This window comes from Echiichthys vipera (genome assembly GCF_963691815.1).
Source record: "Echiichthys vipera genome assembly, chromosome: 10".
Taxonomy (NCBI): Eukaryota; Metazoa; Chordata; class Actinopteri; order Perciformes; family Trachinidae; genus Echiichthys; species Echiichthys vipera.
In genome coordinates, this window is record NC_139835.1 from 26,326,837 (window position 1) to 26,343,592 (window position 16,756).

Below are 16,756 nucleotides of genomic sequence, written 5' to 3' on the forward strand. Positions count from 1 at the left end.
TTCTCCAAACTGGTGGCGTGCCGACTGCCATCTACAGCAGGTAATACACTGACTATGGATAAGTACCTCACACAACCCCACTTAAAAGCTGAGTTATCCCTTTAAGGCATGAGATGTAAGCCATCCAAAGCAGGCGTGCACCAGCTGCCAGTGACTTCAGATGCTGGCAGCTGCTCTGAGAGCATCTGGTAAAGGCTTGACATCCTACATCTAAAAATGTAATATAAACTGTTCCTAAATTAGAAATGCATTTCAAATATGGCGGCTGCCATATCCAACTTCAGCATTAACGTGTTATTTTGAACAAGATGTGATGTAAATGTGCTAACTGGCACATTTAAGTAGGGGTAGATAGATGCGAGTGGACATGTCTCTGAGTTCATCGTTTCCAACTAAAGCTAAAAAGTACCTTCACACATTTTAATGTACATGCAAGTATTATCAGTTAGGGTGTTGGAAGCTTGCATAATGGATACAAGACCTAGGAGGACATAACAATTACACATGCACTGTAAAAAAGGGCTGGACTAGTCCGATAAACACTTACAGATCAAATGAAATGCCTTGAATAGCTACACACACAAACAACTGGTGCAACTGGCAATCCTCATTGTCAAGACGCGTTGGACACAAACTGAATTCCTCATTTCATTGTGTAAATCCTTGTGCTCATTGTGTAAGGCATCATGCATATGTAATTATTTTGCAACTGGCACATTTAAGTAGGGGTAGATAGATGCGAATAGACGTGCCTCTGAGTTCATTGTTTCCAGCTAAAGCTAAAAAGTACCTTCACACATTTTAATGTACATGAAAGTATTATCAGTTATTGGTTGGAAGCTTGCATAATGGATACAAGACCTAGGAGGACATAATAATTACACAAGCACTGCATAAAAGAGCTGCACTAGTCCAATAAACACTTACAGGTAAAATTAAATGCCTTGAATAGCTACACACACAAACAACTGGTGCAACTGGCATTCCTCATTGTCAATACGCGTTGAATACAAACTGAATTCCTCATTTCATTGTGTAAATCCTTGTGCTCATTGTGTAAGGCATCATGCATATGTAATTATTTTGCAACTTGTGTAATCTCTACTTGCAGCCCAAGCCCTCCCATCAATCCCTCAATGTCACCATCTAGTGGATATAGCCTGACATAATACATATGTCTGCTTAGTTATAACGTTGAACTTTGCTCTTGATCATAATATACATTTGAATTTTGAAATTTGCCCTATTAGGAAAATCACAGTAATGGATGGTTTTACTAATGGTAACAATAAGATCCTTTTTCTCTGTTGTGTAAGCATTCAGCATCATGGGACTGTACTTTATGTTTGGTATGAATTTAGTTTGGTCCTGTCTCTAAAATGCACAGATGATGTCCTACCATCAAGAGCATCGTTGAATACTGTGGGGGATGTGTCCCTCCCAGTGTGTATTACGACTACAGCCTTGGCTAAATTATGTTTAGCTACTGCCTTTAAACTAAGCTCTCATGCCAGCACTCCTGCCTGCGTCTCCAAACTGGGGGTGGGCCGGCCGTCATAATACACTGACTATAGATAAGTACCTCGTACAACCTCACTTAAAAAACATCAACCACTGAGACCTTCAAGGCTGTTTTGTCAGGATCAGACGCAGTAGGATCTCTGACATCAACATGTGGTGTCATATATTATGTACGATAATCAGCCTCTTGTTTCTGCTGTAAAGTTTAATAATACATGTATTCTTTTAAAATACCACAGATACTCAAAAGAGAGGCAGCACCGAGATGAATCTCTTGAAAAGGTGTCATGGAGTGATATGACCCAGGTGCAGACATGTGCAGACACATGTAAGCCACCCAGGCGCACGCCCGCATTAATATATACACACCCGATGGAACAACAGTAAGTGATGTAAGCGTCATTTTTCATGCTATAACATACGAGACCAGCTTTTCTACTGTAGTTCATTACCTTACGGAACAGGCCTCAGTGACCCACATTCAGAACACCTATTCTTGGCGTTTTATTATTTCTTGACACACATTTCAGACTGAAAATAGAAACGCTGGAACTTTCCAAAGCCTGGCCGTACAATGTTACAGAACATGAGGCGACACAATAATGAATCATTGTTGCTTTCATTATGCACCCGAGTACAAGATGAAAGGACACCCACACATCAGCTTTTCAGTAATTATTTAGAAGGATGTGATGGAAGATGCTTTCAGTTTGCATAAAAACATAAAACAATGAAGGTGGCACTTACGCCCACTGCAGCTGAACACCTCTGCACTACTAAGAACAGCACAGGGAAAACAACCAGTGTTCATCCACAATTGTATTTTTAATATCCACAGCATTTTTTGTTGGTGACCTACAAATTTCAGTTCTAACAATCCCAGTTAACATCAGTAGTATAGTATATAGTATGTACTATATCAGATGTATGGCATTAACATTGCCAAATTGTGTCAAATGTGATTTAAAATGAGAACACACTAATATACAGTAAGTGTTATTAAGTGTTAATGACATAATAAACCACCTAAATCTTTAAGTTGCAACCTCCTAGTCCCTTTTTGAACACGTACAAATTAATTTGCATAATTTATTTTGTTTTGTTAATGTGTAGTCTTAATTGAGATTGAGTACAGGTTTACTTGTTTATTTGATTTGATTATTTTTGTGTGGTTTTATCTTTATATGTTGCTGTACATGTTCGGAAATAAATAAAGTATCAGAGGGTCCTTCATAGAGAACAATAAATGCAAATAAGTACAGCTGAATGTAAACAGAATGCATAATTAATGTAGTAAATGCATAATGAGAAGCACAACATTAAAATGCTGCGGATCTGAACTTAAAGACAAAGTGGAAACAATTTGGAGACGTTCCTGGAGGTGTCACGCCAGTCACCACTGTCCAAAATGAGTTTGAATTGTTTCCAGACATGATTCGCTCATGTATTTACATTATTCCTTGTCTTGTAGCGTGCAATAATAACAACCCACGCAAAAGCTTTTATACTATATATTCTGCATTAAGGATGCTGCCATCTGAATGTATAGTCACGAAGCTTTACAGGTATGTAGTGGAGATCAACATGAAGGTAGAGTGGTTCAAGCAAGGGCACCAGAGGTAGGGGTGTAGAAAGTATAGAGGGCCTGCCCCCACCACCCCACTCCTGAATTAGGTCAGAGGTATTTAGAGAATTTGAACTGCACCACAACATTTGAGATTTGTTTCAAATCCCGGAGTCTGGAACAAGGCTACTTTGTCCGTTTCTTTATGTCTTTGGCTCAAAACGATAGGTCTGAAACATGATATGTTTTCAACGCTCATTAAAAACTCCAAAAGAAGACATGATGAAACACTGCTTACATAAAGTATTACATAAAACAATGGATCCATCCCAGGGGCTGGGGAGTTAAGCGAGGACAACGTTATAAATCAAGTCAAACCAGAATACAAGGATCCTTACTGCTCTGCGAGTTCACCTGAAGGCATGTTATTGTGATAACATGTGGGTTTGTTTGGGTGAAGCTCACACCGACCTACCTTTACAGTTATTTTCATTTACAAAATCCTTATTTCAGATTAAGAAAACAAGCTGAAAACCAGCAAAGAAAAATAGATTATCATACAAATAAGACCAGTGTGCAAATAATAGATATAAAACATATGGCTAAACAATATATATAGAAAATAATTTTTAAAAATGTTAACATAAATTAGCAATGACAAAAATAGTCACAATATGTTGAACAGGGGCCCCATTAAAAATAATAAAAATAACCTTTTTTCCTGTAACAGTTGCCTGTGTGAGGGGTTATACAATATATTTTTGCGTTACATAAGTGAGCCACTTAGCGGACCAATGGGAGACCGCCTCGCGCATCACGTGACGCCCCTGCGCTTGCCTCCACCAATAGTAGTGCGTGAAATCTCCCAGGAGCAACTACCTTATTTTTTGTAGCTGCCGAAGCTAGCTGGCTAGAAGATGGAGTACACCACCGACTGCTTTGTTTTTGTCCGGTATTTCCGATAGGTTGTTTTTATTTTAAGAAGAGGACATGACTCCCGGATTCTTTGTGACTTACAAGAGCTTTCCGAGACATCGTGTTGAGGAGAGTTGGTGGAGTTTGAAGACCGGGTTAGCAAGTGTAAAATAAGCTTCTTAGTTGGCGAGCGCGGAGGACTTTACCCAACCGCCTCTCGGCTAAACGGAAACACTGTCCGCTCTTAAATAAAACAACAGTATCTGGAAACTTTGTAGCGGAGAGGCGTTTATCAGACCCACATTAGTGCTGTTAAAGTGGGCGAAAGAGAGATAGAGAGAGAGAGAGAGAGGGTAGGCAGGCGGTAAGCGTTTTAAATAACGCCGACTGTTTACAGGGAACCCGCATCCAATGCTGGTTGTATCGGTGGAAAGGCCTTAGTTGACTGTTTGTGGGACTTTGATACGGAGCAACAATGTTACACCGGCGTCCTGTTTTATCGAGGTTAAAGTCGTATGACTCACAATGAGTCCCAACGTACTTCTTCGACATCTAAGTATCTGATTTCCCCCGTTGGAAGATGGAGACGGGAGTGCGGTCTCAACACCAGGGCGAGCTGTTCGTCCACCCGCTCTCCAACCCCGGTGCTGCGGGGATCTTCCCCGAAATGCTGGAGGTGGCAGATGAGGCCAACCGGGCTGGCGACTACAGCCTGGCCGCGGAGATCTACAGCTCTCAGCTCGCAGACCTCCAGCAACCGGACAGGGGGTTATGTCTGAGGAAGGCTGACTCTCTAGCCCGAGCAGGGAGGATATCCGAGGCGCTGGACTCGTACTGCACAGCCGCTACCCTAGGCAATCTGCACACGGAGGAGCTTCCCATCTTGGTGGAAACCATCGCCCGGACTCTCCGTGAGAAAGAGCTGGGCATCCCCGGGACGCTAAACGGGCACGGTAGCAGCAGCAGCAGCGGGGATGCTGGGGGTGAAAGTGATGGGGAGTGTGTGGACGATGAAGCACTGGACTTGTTTTCATGTCGCCTCTGCAAGTGTTTGCTCCACGAGCCCACCACCGTGGATTGCGGGCACACTTTCTGCAAACGCTGCCTGGAAGACGACTCTGTCAAAGAGTGCGTGCAGTGCAAACAGCAGCTGAACAAAAAAGATGGACTGCCTCACGGCCGCAGACTAGACGTTGTTCTCAGTGGCCTGCTGGATAAACTGTTCGCAACTGAGAGCAAGGCTAGGAAACTGTGGAGCGACGGCGAGGTGTTGTGGAAAAACCAGAGCCTCTCGGAGGCTTTGGAGAAGTACAACGCAGCAGTGGATCTAGGTAAGATGGCACAGACTACCAACACACATATTTCGCATTTCTTTTGCCGTGTTTAAATGTGAGACTTTGTCATCGAAACTAAAGTATTCAGCACAGGTGACCTACTTCTTTTCAGTGTAGGTTCCCTGTGTCACCGATGGGGGGCGCTGCTCCTACCTAACTAGACTGCACCGAGGTCAGACGTTTAATGACGCACGGGATTCGTTACCTAAGCAGCACACATACTGATCTGCTTTCCAATGACACTACATGCCGTGCTTTCTATTTCTATTCTGCAGTGCTGTAGTAGATACGCATTAGGAAGGGTGTGTGTTTGGCATTCTGCTCATAATAGCCAGGTGCTCCCTATTATATCCACAGGATATTGCATTGATGTGCACAGTTCCTGCATGCTGCATTATATATTCCTTAGCTGACTGCTGCGGACTTAAGCCTGACCCCCCCTTCCCCCTCCCACTTTGGGTGTTTTGTAAGCTGCTAGTGTATGATATGTTGGATAACTAACAGAGGGTCTCATGTTGCAGGCTACAGTTTGAATCTGCAGATATTTAAAACTGACATCTTTCCAACTGCGAGTCACATCAAAAATCAATTCCCTATGTTCATTTAATAGCTCAATGATCATAAAACCAGGTGCTGTTACAAGAGCTGACTGGAGAGGATTTCATGATATTCCAGTCATTTTTGAGCACGCCTGGCTTGTTTTCAGATATTCCTCTCCCAGGATCAATATTGACTCATGCCTTCTGTCTCGTGAAGGACTCTCTGGGTGACAGGAGGACAGAGTGCCTTCACAGCCCTGTCACTGCCAATCAATGTTTCCCCAACAAATGCAGCAGGAGACCTTATGGTGTCGTAATGTACAGCTGTTATCAAACCACCCCCCCCCTCTTGTTGGTTATCCGTGCCACGTGTCTTATGCACTGCATTTACACAGTGAAAGGGATACGACAGACTGTTTGTGTAAGAGAGTGAACCATGGGTGCTGCTGGGGGAGGCGTTGCAGTATTTTCTGACGATATAGTGATTCAAATAATGAAAAACAAAATTAAACAAACCTGCTCATTAGGGAGTAAACAGACAAGCACAGGCAGGACTGACACAATGTGGTGGAAAAACAATTAGATATTCAGCGGCCTCTCTTGTGACTGCTCCCACGGTATCTCCCACTCGATCTTGTGCGTCTCTCGTGAGAAAAAGTGAGGATGTCGGTCATCCACCATATCCGTCTTAAAGAAATGCATTCCTCTTTCCATCACAGTTTAGCCAATGCTGAGTCAGTGAGTCAGCCTTCCCATCACAGTGTACCTGGCTGAGACTCCAGGGACAGAATTGAGCAATGCCCTGCTATCGAGGGTAAACAAACATTGCTGGTGTTATTTTTGCCTCGTTGCCCATGCAAAGTCTATTACAGTAAAAAGAGGCAGCAGAGTCCCAGTGACGTACTTTTCCTTGATCAAAGTAATCCTTTATGTGGAGCTGATAGATAACATCTTTATCCTGTATTAGATTACTATTTATTAACATAAGTCATAACTCTATGTCTGACTATTTCCCATTCCTACTGTTGCCCATAATTATATCACCTGAACGTGTTCCCACTGCACTGTGGTGCAATCCAGCAAACCACAGAAGGACACGTATACGTTTAAAGAGCAACCAAGAGATTCAAATAACGCAGCATCTGCCTTAGGGATGGGAATCATAAACCGATTCCAGTTGAGAATAGATTTCATTTTATCAATGCCGGCATGTTTTTCTGACAGTTGCAGGAAGCTTGCAACAAATAAGTCGTGTTGAAGAAGGAGAAAAGGTCCAAAGTGGTGTTGCACCACACAGGCAGGCTCAGCAGATGATTCTTTGAAAAACCTGAAAATCAAATTAAAAAAAAGAAAGAAAGCTGTAGAAATATTCTATACAGTGTTCACTCGGAGATAATGGCACTTTCATTGATGCTGGCAACCTGCATAGGCCTGCTTTTTTCCACGCTGAAAATTTAATCAAAAGGATTTATAAAAAATTGGACCAATCAGCAGAATCGACACTGCATTGGCATCAATACAATCTTTTCAATTCTATTCCCTAATCTGCACTACCTGCTGTGGATTTACAGACAGAAAATATTGCAGGAAGCCATTTAAGTCCTTTTATTTTAGTCTTGCTTTCTGAGTCAAAAGAGGCTTCAATTGCTCCTTGTCAATAATGTAACAGGATGCCAGCTAATACTCATAAAATAACAATAAATGGGCCACTGCCTCCTGGGCAACCCCCAATTGCTGTGAGGCCGCCCCCTCGCTTTGACATCTTTCAGTACATAATGCATGTGTATAGCCCCCCCCCCCTTCTAAAAAATAAACGGGAACATGTTGATTCCGACTTTGATAAAAATGATAGAAGCACCTATTGTCCAGGAATATAGTTGCAAGTGTTTGTTCTTACAGTCCCACAAAAAGGCACACTTTTTGTTTGAGTCTCGGCTGATGTAGCTCAGACAGCTTCTTCCTCTTCTGTTCAGTTTTTGAGAAGATGAGAGGAGGTACAGCTTTTGGAAAATAGTTTCTCAAATAACTTGCCAAAGGGTGCAGGATCCAAAGTTCCACCCACAAAGCGCCAAAGTCAATGGTCAGTTCAATTTGTGGGTCTGCTTCTTTGCAGCCTTGTGCAAATTTGAATAGTCTTCCACAAATCTGTGTATTAAATACAAACAATATCAATAATGTACCTAATCATATGCAGTCAAACATGGTTGAACTAATGCTCTCATCAGACTGGAACTTCTTGGTCTTTAATAAAGAAATTAATGATGAGGTCAGGATTTTATAAAAAAGGGCAAATCGGGCGCATAAGTATGGGTTTGTGTAATGATTACCAAAGTGTGTCATCTAATGTGGCACACAACCCTGACCATACAGGGACTGTGGTGTAACACAACCTGAATGGTAAATTTCCACTGAAAGAACAGCTTTCATAAGTTCTTATCATGATTGGTTACGTAGCACCCTTACCCATCTATTAGGTCTCTAGACACATGTAACGTTGTTGCCCTACTTCTGACAGACCTAGAAAAACCTGTCCACCCCCCTGTAGACCTATCCACTGACCTGATGGTGTGTGTGTCTCTCTGTGTGTGTGTGTGTGTTTCCCCTGTGGTCTACAGTGCCCTCTTCAGGCAGACTGCTATGTCAACGGGCTGAGTTGCACATGAAAATGAGGAACTTCAGCCAGGCCGTGCAGGACGCCAACAGCCTCTGTAGTATAAAACCTCTTTGGGCAAAGGTGAGCAAATACTCTTTTTAAATCTCATTTTCATTAGGATCTTGTGTTTAGAAGCATAGAATATACTTTATACATCACTAAAATAAAGTGAACAGAGAAAAGTGGCATAAGGAAAAGGATAAGGATGTTGATCATGGTGTAAATAAAATAAAAAAAAGTACGTACATAATGTCTGTGCTACAAATAACGGTCAGTTTCCACATATTTTTGAATTAGACTTATAGTTGGACACAGACAGACAGACAGACAGACAGAATGTGAAATATTTAATTTTTAAATAAAATATCTTCTATTGTCATGTGACCCCCAGTCTAAATATGAACTGTTTGTTGAGTTTGTGCTAAAGCTATTAGTGATGCGAGGGGGTAATGTGTTTTCAAACCTACTGTAGATTTTAAAACCTGTTGCAAAACGGACATTTGGTTTAAGGGTGATGTTTATGATAACACTGCAGATGCTATTCGTACGGTACAGCCCATAAAAACACCTGTTGACGAGAACAGACGGCGCCATTGAGGGTCTTTTTGTTTTTGCATGTAGAGGAACGCATTAGTCACACTTTCGCACATTCGTTTCTTTCAGGCTCACTATCTAAAGGCCACAGCGTTGAGCGAAGCAGGCCGGAACGATGAGGCTTTGCAGGAATACTTTATGTGTGTGGCGCTAAAGCCCGATTGGACTAAAGTCAAACTGGAGGCTCAGAAGGTAAGAGACGCTTTGAATTAGACTTGTAGAAAACTCCGTATTTATTCATCTGTGGGCGTAACGACAACAACAACATGCACAATGAGGAGGGTTTGTGAAGATTAATCAGTCGCCTTGTCTGGTTTCCTCCTGCAGGTCCTTAGCAAGGTGTTTTCGTCTGTGTTTGCGAATGAGGACATGCCGACACCGCTGCACCCACTGCAGGGGGGCATGACCACCCGCCTCATCAAACCCCCAGCCTTGCTCAGGTCCTTGAGGCCGCTTGCACAGAAAACCGGCTCCTCCTCACAGGTAACTAGTTACACTAACTATCACACTCCACCCACTGCGACCAATGGAATCATCTGTGAGAAAGGACATGTTATCTTAATGATTTGAGGAACACTCAAACATTAAGAAGATTGTTCTTTGATATTGAAATGTATATATTTCTTTATTATTTAATGTCACACAATTCATAGAGACATTTATTGTAATTGTTGAGTGCATCCTTTCCTCATAATGGTCCGGCTCTGACATGTTCACTGATCTGTCTGTGTGTGCGTCTTTGTGTCCAGGACTCAGACTTCAGTGTGACTAAAAGCTCCTCAGCGGACGACTCATCCTCCAGACTCTCTGCTCCGTCTCCCGGTCAATCTGAGCATACTTTAGAGGAAGGCAGCACCAAGAGCCTGGCCGGAGTTCTCGCTGCACTGCCAGCACCCCCTGGTGGCCTCAAGAGGAAACACAGCGGAGCGGGCCACTCGGCAGTCTTCAACCCTCCCTCCAAACTGCTCCGACCTGGTAGGAAAATCTGAGAGTTATATTCCGAAAATAAGACCATTCACTGTGAGCTGATGACTCAGTGACTCAGTGATGAAATTACCAGATCAGTGATCACTGAATAGTACTTTATATTGAACCCTATGTTTGTCCCTACATAAATTCTAAATATCTTGCTTTCCTTTGTGTCAGTGATTGGAAGCAACTTTCACTTGAAGTCTGTTTAAAAAATAAATAAATACGATTGGATGATAGAATTAATACATTGACTAATAAGTTGTTTTATTTATCATCTCAATTATTGTTTTGTTCCCATTAGTACAATAAGCCATAGCTGGTCCAGTTTCAGTGAGCACATTAATATCACGTTTTTCAGTGTTGCTTTTGAGTAACGTGGAAAATGTCAGTATCAGAAGTAGCATGTGCATAAGCAAACAAAGGGGGAAATCCAGTGAATCATTGTCTTTTACGTTTTAGTTCCAACAGTATTTAGTAATGACCCAGTGAATGCAACAAAATTGTTAAACACACTAAAAGATGGAAAGTACAAGTCATTACTTCCTTAACCGAGTAACTATTGTGTTATTAAGTTAATGGAGATACACTGATCCTGGATTGGGCTCAAACAGAAATGCTTTGTCATCCTGCAGTCTGCTCCTCTGGACTGAAGCAGTTAAGCTCTACTCTTGCAGCCAGAGGAAAAAATGTGATGATGTTGTGATGTTTTTGCACAGACGAGAAGAGCAGCCCGAAAACAGCCGCAGTGTGTGGAGGGAGGACGTTTCCCGCTGAGCTGTTGGACAGCGGAGACATGGAGTGCTCGCTCTGCATGAGGTGACTGCACACGGTCCAATGTTCCAGCAAAAACACACACACACGCACTCACTGCATGCACACACAGTATAGCAGGGTTCTCACATGTCCTAGAAAATCTGGAAATGTTGAGATTAGACCGTTGCAGAACCTCTGTGTGTACTGTTTGCACGTGTAACATTTTATTTGTCCTCTTGTCCGTTCTCCAGGTTGTTCTATGAGCCGGTGGCCACTCCGTGCGGACACACCTTCTGCCTCAAATGTCTGGAGCGCTGTCTGGACCACAACTCCAACTGCCCTCTGTGCAAGGAGAATCTGTCTGAGGTACACACACATTTTCTATGATGAAATATGCTAATACACCTGTTCAGTATAAGGTTTTACCACTTCATCATTAGAGTCCTGGACTTTTGTGATGTTTGTAGTAGTGCTTAATCACTTTATTGTTTATCTAATATGTCAACAAAGTTAATTGACATCAGTTTGTATGGTCTATTAATTGCAAAAGTCATTTTTTTGTCAGAAATACTTGAGCCCTCTGGTTCAAGGTTCTTAAATGTGAGATTGTGCTGTTATCAGGTATATAATTTAAAATGTAGTATCTTAGTTTACTGTATTGAGTCTGTATAGTGTTTAGGGGTATGTATGAAAAACATGCCGTGTGATAGGTGGAATTTAAGTAGTATAACAAGAAAATTACAGGTCAGAATCCTGTTTGTGCCAGTTGATAATGTGTGAAATCAGGGAGAGACGGACATCAAGGAGACAAATGCTAAGTTCTTCTTCTGTTAAGGCAGTTTAATGACCGTACTAAGACTTTGACTACTATTTCCAGATGCACAGATATGGTTATACGAGTTGGTTGACCAGACTTTGGCACCAAGTAGAAGGGTAGTCAAATCTTAGTTCAACGAGAATCTTTGTCTGACTTTATACCAGACAAGCTATTTTCTACCTGTAGTCCCTGGGCAGGTGAAAGGACATTGTAGGGCTTTTGGACTGTTTTAATGATACTAGTATAATGCTAGTATTTAATAATAATTAGGGTACTCAAATGGTGTTTGTGTTGTCATTGCAGTATCTGGCCACCAGGGGCTACAACAAGACCCTGCTGATGGAGGAAGTATTGCAGCGTTACCTAGGAAACGAGCTGGCAGAAAGGAAGAAAATCCATGAAGAGGAAATGAAGGAGCTTTCCAAGTCAGTTTAACATACACGTGCAAACACTTAAACAATTGAATTGTGTAATTGCTATATATACATGAATACACTAGTCACGGGACATATAACAGGTTTTTAATTGTTATAGTGAAATCTATACAGCTTTACAGAAAAACATCTCAGCTAATGTGGATTGGTCTTGTTATTTACAAAAGCAGTTATGCTGTTTTGTTTGTATTCTACTTCTATTTAACAAAAACATCTAAAATTGCTTAAGATTTGAAAATGACAATAATGACATCAATTAAGCAGTACAATGTTCGGTATATAATGTTGGCCTTTTCGTTTTACACTTAATTCTGTCCTCTTTGTAAGCTTGTTCCACATAAAATGAAGTGATCTTGAATAACCTTAAAATGATTTTCCATTTCTAAAACTTCCAACGCCACAATCTCAACAACCTCTTCACTGTGTCTCCTGTAGTTTAAACCAGGAAGTTCCCGTCTTTGTGTGCACCATGGCCTTCCCCACCATCCCCTGCCCGCTGCACGTGTTTGAGCCACGCTACCGCCTCATGATCCGCCGCTCCATGGAGACGGGCACCAAGCAGTTTGGCATGTGCATAGCTGATGAGCTCAAAGGTTTTGCCGACTACGGCTGCATGCTGGAGGTGAGTGTGTGTCTCTAGAGTTGGTATACAGTAGGGACGATCCAATACAATCAGGGTGGTAGTACTCTGCTGCATGCAGTCAAATAGCAGGCATTTTACCAGTGTTAATACAAGATAAACTGTCTTTCAGGTTCGAGATGTGAAGTTCTTTCCCGATGGTCGTTCAGTGGTCGACACCATCGGCGTGTCGCGGTTCAAGGTCCTCAGCCACGGCCAGAGAGACGGCTACAACACTGCCAAGATAGAGTACCTGGAAGACAAGAAGGTGGGCTGAGAGGGTGTGTGTGTGTGTGTGTGTGTGTGTGTGTGTGTGTGTGTGTGTGTGTGTGTGTGTGTGTGTGTGTGTGTGTGTGTGTGTGTGTGTGTGTGTGTGTGTGTGTGTGTGTGTGTGTGTGTGTGTGTGTGTGTGTGTGTGTGTGTGTGTGTGTGTGTGTGTGTGTGTGTGTGTGTGTGTGTGTGTGTGTGTGTGTGTGTGTGTGTGTGTGTGTGTGTGTGTGTGTGTGTGTGTGTGTGTGTGTGTGTGGTCTGTTAGAGTGAGTGATCAAATGTCACACAAAGTAGAACTCAGAACAGAACAGAAGTAGTTTTTGCCCCAAGTCACTCTGTGATAGCTGAGGACTGGAAAAATGCAGTCTTTCAAAGAGGGGAACTGTCCTCTTTCTTCTGAAATGAAGTAAGAGGACTGTCAGTCAGGTGGAGGTTTTTGTAACTGGGAAGTGATGTAACCTCTGTCAATGTTATTAAAAAAAAACTGATGATATTCTCTGTCCAATCAGGTGGAAGGGGAGCCGCTGGTGGAGCTTCTGAAGCTGCACGACTCTGTGTACGAGCAGGCCAACAACTGGTTCACCTCCCTGAAAGACAACATGAAGAGCCAGATTCTCAGTCACTTCGGACACCTTCCCAGCAAAGACCCCGACCCACAGGTATGCAAACACCTGCAGAGCATAGTTTCACTGCTTTAACCACCAGCACTACAGATTTAAACAACACACACGCAACAACACTGATTGCATTGATCTAGATTATGTTGTATAAGATTCTAAAGGAAGGCAATTCATTTAAAAGTCCGTGTTTACATTTTAGTGTGATTAGATAAGTAAGTAGCCAAGACTGTTGTTTAACAGGAAAAAAGTCTCTAAAGCCACTGAAATCAGAATATGTTTACTGAAGATGCTCTACAAAGATTGGTAGAGGACACGCATCCTTTCGGAAGCACTGTGAGTCGTAAAATAGCCACAAAAATCAACTGTGTATTGTTGTTTCTCTCCTGCAGGCCAGTTCCAGTGGTCCCGCCTGGTGCTGGTGGCTGCTCGCTGTCCTTCCATTGGAGAATCGAGCCCAGCTCACCATCTTGGCAATGACCTCCCTCAAGGACCGCCTCATCGCCATCCGTAGGGTCCTCATCTTCGTCACACGCAAGAGGCCGCGGTGATTGCCCAGCCGCACTTGGGAAGGGGTGGGGGGGGGAGATAGGACCATAACTGCTCGGGCTTCTATGCAGTTCAGCAATTCATTTGTTTATTTTTTAATTAATTCACTCATTTACACATTTGTTTACCTATTCAGTGACCTCTCACCTCTTGTTCTCTGTTGAGGCCGAGGTAAAAAAATCAGCCAGGTCAAACCGCTTCACTTCCATTTAGATCATCTGCCTGATTTATGAAGGAACAAAACCAGTGTGAGTGGAAAGGATCAGGTTCAAGAGGAGTTCTTTTTTCCTACATTGACTCAGCAAGATTTTACACATCCACAAGTGTGAACAGGTACAGTCACAACAAAAACTCACCTTCTGAAATACGAAGCTAAAGAACGTTATAGTGAATGTACTGGTCTGGCTGAAGTATGTGGATGTTTCTCTTCTGTTCTCTTCTCACTGCATTTACAGAATCCGTTAGGCGAGGTGCACATGAGGTCAGATTTCTGTATGTGCAGCAACAGCTGCTTCACTCTAAATCTTCCTGAATGAGCCAAAACTCGTGCAAAAAAAAAAAAACAAACCCTGGAGCTTTCTATCTGCTGCCTCACAGGGTGGTGGGCATGTACCTCAGACTGTCTGACAGAGCGTAAAGGATACCGTCAGAGTCGTTGCATTGACATAGGATCTCGATAATGCCCATTAACTCTTAAAACCACACTACTGCACTGTGTAGGAACAAGTGCAACTGCTCCACTGGTTTTCAAATAGGATTTAAAAATAAGTTCCAGTTGCATTTATAAAAAAATGCAGATGCAAACTCATCCTCTCAGATACAGTTGATCTAGAACTGTATGTCCTGTTGTAGCATATCTCTGGGACTTAGTTATAGGGGTCGATTGTATATTTACATTGTTTTTTTTGTTTGTTTGTTTCTTTCTCTGCTATGCCCTTAAATGTGTGTGTATGGTGAAATCTTTACGGTGGGTGATTTCTGTATATCAATGTAACTCTGAGGCCTTTTTTAATGTTTTATTTAAGGAACATTTAACCCTTTCTCTCCTTCTATCTCATTCTCTCTCTCTCTCAGTACATTTACATGCACGCTGTCATGCGATTACAGCACTTTAAGTTGTGTTTATATTAACTGTTTCTTACCAGAACAGAACATCTTATATCCGTGAGGCCTGAAAAATATGTACAACAATGTTCCTTTTTCTCATCAAATACTTTGGGACTTGCGGTTCCTTCTTTCTTGCCGGTGCAATGACGCGTCTGTTGGCGCATAGCATCACCAACAGCTGCTCTAAACTGTTGGCAGGACTGCAAACCGCACCCCTAGTATTTTAAAAATTGCATACTGAAGTGATGACCCGTAACCCAAATGTCCATTTAGTTTCATTTGTTTTGGTGATTAACACTGAATATAAACCCGACCTTTTACAATAAAATGTGACAGTGTATTTTAAAAGGAAGAATGAATGTTGAAAGAAATGTTGAATGCTTAAATTGGATTGAACTGTCACATACTGCTTAACTTTGAAGCTGGTTAAGTTGTTTTTATATGACATCCGTGGTTGTGATTGCGTTCTCGGCGTGCATTTGAATGCACTGTTTTCTCTGTATACTTCTGTCCTTCCAAATGTCTGATTCCTCTGCAGTCTCTTTGCTCTCCGTACAGGGGGCGCGGCTCACAACGTGCTACAACTCCCTGGTATATTTGTAAAGGGAGATCTTATACCTATTTTTTATTGCAAATAAAGAAAAACACACTCTGTCCTGTTTCTACGTGTTGTTTTTGTTTTATATTGTAGACAGAATAGACCGAACACTGGTTTATTTTCTTTGGATAAACGTCACATACAGCAGCAACATCCTCTGCTCACAATTGTAAAAGAGAATGGGATTTGCTCAAAGGGACCTTGGAAGTGTTTTGGAGGGGCAGTTACGAAGCTATTTCCTATCTTGTAATCAGTTTTTTTTATTATAAGTTTGACTGGTTGAGCAGCAGAACCGTTAAATCGATTAGACCATTTGTGTTGCACGTTCCAAAGTAACCTTCCACCCACACACAAAGCAATAAATGATAATCAATGGCCCAATTAGATAAAACTAAATAAGGGATATAGTTAAACACCATAAATCGAATCAATGATGAAACACCAGAGGAAATGTCACACGGCTTGACTCCAGTCCCCCATCTGTCAGTGGCACATTTGAGGACTTGAGACTTGCTTCATTAACACTGATATAAGACTCAATGGTGACTTGGTATTCATGACTTGAGTCCTGACCTAGACTTCACCCAGATGACTCCAAAGGACTTGCATTTCTCTAGGTAATGAAAAGTTAAACTTTGTCTTAGAAACACTGTTGACGTGCAAAACTTTGAAACCTGTTAGAACGCAGCAGACCAGCAGAGGCCAAAGGTGTAAGCAAGCTGCAACCGTTTACATGTTGGTACTAAAACGCAACCTTTCATGACCACTGTCTTTTAACTGATTTCATTGTGCAAACTAAATAGATAAAAAGGAATTTCAAATGGACTTGATTCTCACCTATATTAACTTGAGATGTGTTCATGTTTGACACCTCTGGGAACAAAACTGTAGCTTAGTTTA

The 16,756-nt window shown here is 42.1% G+C and overlaps 1 protein-coding gene across 1 annotated transcript; it reads left to right on the plus strand.

The window, feature by feature from the left end:
- The first annotated feature begins 4,007 nt into the window (after positions 1–4,007).
- Positions 4,008–15,912, plus strand: LOC310952392 (LON peptidase N-terminal domain and RING finger protein 2-like). Its single transcript, XM_083921001.1, has 12 exons — positions 4,008–5,331; positions 8,489–8,607; positions 9,190–9,312; positions 9,448–9,603; positions 9,870–10,095; positions 10,809–10,908; positions 11,097–11,211; positions 11,966–12,087; positions 12,532–12,718; positions 12,849–12,983; positions 13,495–13,644; positions 13,995–15,912. The coding sequence occupies exons 1-12, from the start codon at positions 4,581–4,583 to the stop codon at positions 14,151–14,153; spliced, it is 2,343 nt and encodes a 780-aa protein (XP_083777127.1). The 5' UTR covers positions 4,008–4,580; the 3' UTR covers positions 14,154–15,912.
- Positions 15,913–16,756: the final 844 nt, after the last annotated feature.